This window comes from Vigna angularis, chromosome 6 (assembly GCF_016808095.1).
Source record: "Vigna angularis cultivar LongXiaoDou No.4 chromosome 6, ASM1680809v1, whole genome shotgun sequence".
NCBI classification, from domain to species: domain Eukaryota; kingdom Viridiplantae; phylum Streptophyta; class Magnoliopsida; order Fabales; family Fabaceae; genus Vigna; species Vigna angularis.
The window spans coordinates 24,057,462-24,065,082 of record NC_068975.1 but is presented as its reverse complement, the minus strand read 5'-3'; the positions used below and the strand labels follow the sequence as shown (position 1 = coordinate 24,065,082).

At 35.7% G+C, this 7,621-nt stretch overlaps 1 protein-coding gene across 1 annotated transcript; it reads left to right on the top strand.

Moving 5' to 3' along the window:
• The first annotated feature begins 54 nt into the window (after positions 1-54).
• LOC108341853 (transcription factor RF2b) lies at positions 55-3,429 on the top strand. Its single transcript, XM_017579507.2, has 4 exons — positions 55-719; positions 1,778-1,910; positions 2,446-2,530; positions 2,622-3,429. Exons 1-4 carry the CDS (start codon positions 61-63, stop codon positions 2,990-2,992), a joined length of 1,248 nt encoding a protein of 415 aa, XP_017434996.2. The 5' UTR covers positions 55-60; the 3' UTR covers positions 2,993-3,429.
• The last annotated feature ends 4,192 nt before the right edge of the window (positions 3,430-7,621 follow it).

Sequence of the window (7,621 nt, the reverse complement as noted above, 5' to 3'; positions counted from 1 at the left end):
TTTTATAAACAATATTAAATAATATATTTTTGTTTTCCTTTTAAGAATTCTTAATATTTTATGTGTTGGCAACGTGGGGAGGAAGAAAGACGAGAGATTGCGCGTTATCGTGTTAGAAACAGAGCATCGATCGGAAAAAACAGAACTCAGAAGGGAATGGCCACACAGACGCAAGATTCACCTTCAAACCCTAACCCTAATCCCAATGCCACGTCACCGACGCCGTCTTCTTCGTTGTTCTTTCGCGGCGCCGGTGCTTCCGCAGCTCCCTTCGCCGGCTCCGGCGAGTCCCACTCGCACCACCGGAGAGCACTCTCGGAGGTCAGTTACCGGCTTCCGGACGACATGATGGACCTCTCGCCGTCGGATCCGTTCAACGGCGGATCCTCGACGGCGAGCCTAGAGGAGATCGGATCCGAGGACGACCTCTTCTCTACCTACATTGACGTTGAAAAGCTCGGCAGTGGCGCTAACGGCGCCGGCCGCGGTGGAAATGGATCGGATCAGAGCGGTTACGGAAACGGCGCCGGTATTAGCGAACACAACGACGGCGAGAAGAGTCCGAGAGCTGCAGAGGCGCGGCCGAGACACCGGCACAGTAGCTCCGTCGACGGTTCCTCGTCGACAAGCATGTTCGGAGAGATCATGGAAGCGAAGAAAGCAATGCCTCCTGATAAGCTAGCGGAACTTTGGAACATTGATCCAAAGCGTGCCAAGAGGTCTCTTCTATCATCCTTCACTTAAAATTTTTCCGAATTTATTTTCGTGAAAAATGCTTATAGTTTTCGCTTTTAGATTTCGGTTTCAGAATCCTAATGCAGGATATTAACGTTGATATCACGTAAATAACTCAACGTTTGTTTCATAATTAAATAATTAATTAATTGTTCTGTCCGAGATTTTAGAATTTCGCGTTGCTCCAGGGAGTTTCCATATTAGTTACTTTTTACTCACATATGCCTATTCTTTGATTATGTAATTTCCTTTTAATATTGAAAATTAGAGTTGGCTTGTAAATGTATTTAGATGATGCGCGACTGTTTCGGGCTCAATTGTCATTGATAGGAGAATCTTGTATGTTTGACATGACAATGATTTGGATAGTTGCTTGTTTTCGTACTGTTCTTTGGTCAACAGTTTGTTTCATAACTCCAGGGCGTGTATAGATTTTACGTTACGTGATCATTCAATGGATAGTGGCATTTATACACAGTCACACTACTGAATCATTAAATTGTATACTTACTGAGACGTGATTGATTTATGAATAGAGAGGGAGAATATCTCACCCTGCCGTTGCTTTTTTAACTTCAAAACTGGGGACAATCGTTAGAAAGTATGAATGGTGTGGTGTATTTCCGTTGCATGATCAGTCTGGAGGATTCGAAGCCCGCAATATAATTGTAATTGCTGATTGCTACTTAAACGATCTGTCATTATACTATTCTCTTTTTCTGTCGGAAAATTATGTTAAATCTAATTATAATGGTTTTTATAAAGTGATACGTTAAAAGTTCTGAATATGCAGAGAGACAATTATGAATCTTCTTCCTTTATAGTCTAAATTATTTTGATATAATAAATATATAACGGCCGTGTCATTATGATTTCTAACAGTTGAACGTTTAAAATAGGGATGGGAGTTCTGCGAATGCGAGTGAGTGAGGGTTATGCCAGAGATACTGCTTTCTAGTTTCATTTATCTTCCGTACCTGCATTTTGGTAGCTGCCATGCATTTGTTTTGTGATTCTCAACAAGTATTGTTGTTTTGTATAGAATACTAGCTAATCGGCAATCTGCTGCGCGTTCAAAAGAAAGAAAGGCGCGCTATATACAAGAACTAGAGCGCAAAGTTCAGACCCTCCAAACCGAGGCAACAACACTTTCTGCCCAACTCACACTGTACCAGGTTTGTTGTTGATTTTCATCTATATGTACTACTTAAGTATTTGTCATCCCCCCTTCAAAGAAACAGAGGCGATATGTTTATTGGCTCTGCATTTTATTGGCTTCATGTTTTTTTTCCAGAAATCATTTAGAAGTTGGCTGGCCTACGTTAAAGCCTGCTACCTTTTTTTCTCTTGTTTTGATTCTTATTATATTACATTAATAGCTGCAACCTTATGTGAGCAATGCGCATATCTGTTCCCTTTGTCTCAAATAATGCACTAAAAATATAACAGGATAACTATCTTTATTGGTATTATTTTAATGACTAGAATTTGACATAGGTGATTAGATGCAGTCTTGTCTTTCTTTTCACAAATTCCTCTATTTTTTTAATTCATAGTTTAGGGATTTAATTTTACAAATTACCTTGGTAATTCCTGGTACACTTACTGATTTTTTTTTCTTAAACTTCATATCTAGTTGACTTGCTTTTTCATGTATAAACTTGTGGCTGAATAAGTGTACAACTTATACCGTTTCTTGGTTACTTATAGAGGGATACAACTGGTCTGAGTAGTGAAAATACCGAGCTTAAGCTCCGTCTCCAAGCCATGGAGCAACAGGCACAACTTCGTGATGGTAACTGTTTTAGCCAATCACTTCCTTTAGATACAACGTCATACATATATTTTACATAATTATATGCTAATTTACCTCTGTTTTGTTGTAGCTCTTAATGATGCATTGATGAAGGAAGTTGAGAGGCTTAAGATTGCTACTGGCGAGGTATTGAACAACCACTCTGAGTCTTTCAATATGGGAATGCACCAGATGCCATTTGCAGGGTCAAATTTCTTTTCAATCCCACCACATTCAGGTCCTCCTAGTCACCAGAATATGCAGTTGCCTCCATATGGTCTCTCCCAATCTAGCATGCCAGCTCATCAGCTGCAACAAACAAATTCTCACCAAATCTCAGATATATTGCAAAACGACCAGCTTGGTCGTTTGCAGGGACTTGACATTAGTAGCAAAGGATCACCATTTGTGAAATCTGAAGGCCCTTCAATATCCGCAAATGATAGTAGTACTACGTTTTGAATTTGACGCAAATTGCTTGACCTGCTGACTTGTCCATGGCATCATTCCATTCTCTTCAATTGTCTATAGTGTTGACGTGCAGTCATCTAATGAAGGTGCTCTGTTCCATTAAATATTCCTTTCAGATTAAGGATTAATTATTAATTGTTTATTCTTAGGGATGCTCCCCAAAAAGGCGAAGCAGCCCTGGGGTTTTGTCGCAAAACTTCACCCACGCAATCATCTTGAAGCGTGGCATTTTGGTGTTTGTGGGTTTTAGATCACTGGGAATGAAAGGTCATTCTCATGGTATCTTACGAGGGGGAAGAATCTTGACCTACCCTCTCCAGTCATTTGTATCATTATGTACCGTGATTTGTTGTTGTGTTCCATTTCAAGGATTGTAAGATGAATCAAAACCAAGGAAAGGATGTGTAAGATGGATTCTGTTCAGTTCAGTTCCTTCCATAAATGTCTCTTATTATTGTAGATCTAGGCATATTCACAATAGTTGTGTACACTAGAGTTTTAGAGACTGGACTTGTGTATTATTATGCTTCTCACTTTCTCGAATGAGGTATTTAATAACAGCTAGAATATCTTAGCTAACTGTGTCTGTTGATATTTTATAATAACTCACTCTGGTGGGGGACTGCATCAATGATGAATTTGGAGATAAGGTTTGAAATGTCCTCCACCACGTATTTTGATTTTGGCATTGGTAACAGCTACTGTCCTTTGTCGTAAGTTTTAGGGATAAGAACGACAATCGCCGTCCTCGTCGTTCTCTCTGTCTCTTCCTAACCTTTTAACTCTCTTTCTAGTTTCTCATCTACTTTTTGTCTTATAATACATTAAATTTCAAATCTGCATGGTCGGTCCCAAAACACTGAAAAGATAAAGGCATATTTGTGTTTTAGCAGCTGTCTTTTCTTAGGTGACCAATACCCAACTGTTTTTAACCTGCTACCTGAAGCAAATTTACCTGGATTATTGAAGTCCCTTTTTACCTGAGGGTCATTCATGATACAATAAAAATCTTAAGTGATGGGCTCTATTATTGTTGTGGGTAGGTCCCGGCCTGCCAATTTTTATAGGTATGGCCCATTTTAGTTAAAAGAGTTTAATTGTTTAACTGATGGGCTATTTTGTCGAAACAGTTTATTGATTGATTCATCAAATATAATTTAGAAGGAAGAATTAAAATTAAAAGAAATCTGTATATATATACACAAAATTACATTGTTGGAATATTTTAATAAAATTTAAGTAGAATAGAAATCATAGTATTATTACCATAATAATCACTAACTAATAAATCTAAAAATAATTAATTAGTGAGTTAATCCACCAGACCATTCCTAACTCAACTCATATGAGTGTTAGATAGTGAGGATTCTAACAAATTGGTTGGTTGAAACTGTCAACTTATCTCGCGAAAACTAGAGATTAAACGAGTTGAACCTACGAGTTAAACATGTGTTTACTTCCCTTAATTATTGTAGTTCAAACTGAAAAATAATTATTATTTAAAATAAGACGTTAACATCGATACGTCATTTAATTGGCTTACGCAATAAATGGACAATATTTCTAATTAGCCCTTAATTTAAATTTCTCAATGATGACACAAGATGGAAATGATTTCAGTGATGATCAATCATGAAAATAACTTGAAAATGATTTCAGTGATGTAACTTAATAATTACATAAAAATCAAATTTGAAAAACCATCGATCTCTATGGAGATTAGAAACACACTAATAAACAAAAGAAACATTTTGGAAATATAAACCATTTAAAAAATAATCAATAACTTAATTTAAAAATAAAGATATTAGCTTAAATAGAACCATTATATTAAATAAGTTACCGAGTGCATTGATCTTTAAGTTTAAATATTCAGTGAGAACATTTTGTTGTCTACAGTAATTTAATGAAACTCGAGTATGATTTTCAGGAGTAGATATTATGATCACTGTATATAAAAAAAAGATAAAATAAAATAATTAATCGCTTTGTAAATTAAATATATGTCATGATAAAAAAAAAATCACATTTTATGTGTCCTGATAAAAAAATATATATCACAAATCATAATAAAAACATACTTTTACAGATTTATTTTTATAAATATTATATAAATATACATTGAAGTGTTTGGTGTTCGTGAGCTTTGGAATCTATTTCAACAGAATTTTTAGAGATCAACAACATATCATGTTCACTTTTTTTTTTAATAAAGACAGCGTTTTGCAAGTTTAAACTGACTATTTTAATAAAAATATTTATAATTTATTCATATATTGATAAATATTTACAGTTTGAATTTATTGTTCTATATTTTTTATACTTGTTTTGGTTGAATTGGTACGAGGGTAGGTCTTCCTTCTTTGTTATGTTATCTTTTGATAGTTCAATCCTCTCCGAGAACGCAATTCACTCCGATGGGTTGTCGACCTACAGAAGACACTCTTGACGCTCAAGTATGTTTTATAAAGAGGTCTATATTTTATTATAATAGATCAATATGTCTTTACCTGATCATTCACCTTGCTTTTATAGGCTTTGCAATTGTCCAGTCCATTGAATGTCTATTAATGCCGTATATTTTTACCTTAACATCATATATTCAGTGTATCCCAAATAATATACCTTGCCAATCATTCATAAATGTAATATATATGCATATCATACGGTAATTACTCACATTAATTACCCATTAATGCCCTTCAGTGTGCCTACCAGGCCGACTAGCACTTTTGTCCAGATGGCTGATCTACTGTCCTCACGTCTTTGATCGATCGTCTCTCTCCAGTCTCTTGTTGGCAGATCCTATATAGTTCATAAGCCCCGCAAGCCCGAGCGACTAGAACGAGTCGCGAAGGGTTTGAAAATACCTAGGCTCCGAAATGGCGCGAAAGGAGGCTAATCGTGGTTGTAGTGAATTCTTCAATGGGCACTCGACCGCTTGGAGAGTTTAGAGTGAGTTCGTCACTTGGTAGGCGCAGGATCGCTCGGAGAGTTTAGACTGAGTTCGTCACTAAGTGGGCGCATGGCCGCTCGGAGTGTTTAGAGTGAGTTCGTCACTAGGTGGGCGCATGGCTGCTCGGAGAGTTTAGAGTGAGTTCGTCATTAGGTGGGCGCATGGCCTTTCGGAGAGTTTAGAGTGAGTTCGTCACTAGGTGGGCGCATGGCTGCTCGGATAAGGTTGAACGTAGGACTGAACCTTCCTAATAAGGTTGAACGTAGGACTGAACCTTCCTGATAAGGTTGAACGTAGGACTGAACCTTCCTGATAAGGTTGAATGTAGGACTCAACCTTCCTGATAAGATTGAACGTAGGACTGAACCTTCCTGATAAGGTTGAACGTAGGACTGAACCTTCCTGATAAGGTTGAACGTAGGACTGAACCTTCCTAATAAAGTTGAACATAGGACTGAACCTTCCTGATAAAGTTGAACGTAGCACTGAACCTTCCTGATAAAGTTGAACGTAGGACTGAACCTTCCTGATAAAGTTGAACGTAGCACTGAACCTTCCTGGATACTGAAGGTAGGACTGAACCTTCCTGTGCAGGATATTTTTATTCACAAAAATATGAGTTAAACAAAATAAAGTAAATGTTTCAATATATTATAATTTATAAATTATAATGAAAAGTCATTGCAACCTGACAAGGTTGAACGTAGGTCTGAACCTTCGTGCACATGATATTTTTACTCATAAAAATATGCGCTAAGTAGACGCTTCAATATATTATAATTTATAAATTATAACAAAAAGCCATTGAAATTTGGTAAAAGGTTGAACGTAAGAATGAACCTTCCTGTGGAAGATATTTTTACTCACAACAATATGAATTCAACAAAACAAAACAAAGTAAATGTTTCAATATATTATCATTTATAAATTACAATGAAAAGTCATTTGGAACTGACAAATGTTGAACGTAGGTCTCAACCTTCCTAGATACTTTTACTCACAAAAATATGAGTTAAACAAAATAAAGTAAATTTTTTGTATCTTAAGTAAACACTTCAATATATTATAATTTATAAATTATAACAAAAAGCCATTGAAACTTGGTAAAAGGTTGAACATAGGACTGAACTGTGGAAGATATTTTTACTCACAACAATATGAGTTCAACAAAACAAAGTAAATGTTTCAATATATTATCATTTATAAATTACAATGAAAAGTCATTTGGAACTGACAATGTTGAACGTAGGTCTCAACCTTCCTAGATACTTTTACTCACAAAAACATGAGTTAAACAAAATAAAGTAAATTCCTAGATACTTTTACTCACAAAAACATGAGTTAAACAAAATAAAGTAAATTTTTCGTACCTTAAGTAAACACTTCAATATATTATAATTTATAAATTATAATAAAAAGCCATTGAAACCTGGTAAAGGTTGAACGTAGGACCGAACCTTCTTGTGGAGGATATTTTTACTCACAAAAATATGAGTTAAACAAAATAAAGTAAATGTTTCAATATATTATAATTTATAAATTATAATGAAAAGTCATTGGAACCTGACAAGGTTGAACGTAGGTCTGAACCTTCGTGCACATGATATTTTTACTCACAAAAATATGCGCTAAGTAGACGCTTCAATATATTATAATTTATAAAT

What these genes read in the sequence shown, in the direction of transcription:
- LOC108341853 (XM_017579507.2), top strand. Translation starts at nt 61, where the DNA reads ATGTGTTGGCAACGTGGGGAGGAAGAAAGACGAGAGATTGCGCGTTAT. An exon ending in GATCCAAAGCGTGCCAAGAG is followed by an intron (nt 720 to 1,777) that starts GTCTCTTCTATC and finishes TGTTTTGTATAG; the next exon opens with AATACTAGCTAATCGGCAAT. An exon ending in ACAGGCACAACTTCGTGATG is followed by an intron (nt 2,531 to 2,621) that starts GTAACTGTTTTA and finishes GTTTTGTTGTAG; the next exon opens with CTCTTAATGATGCATTGATG.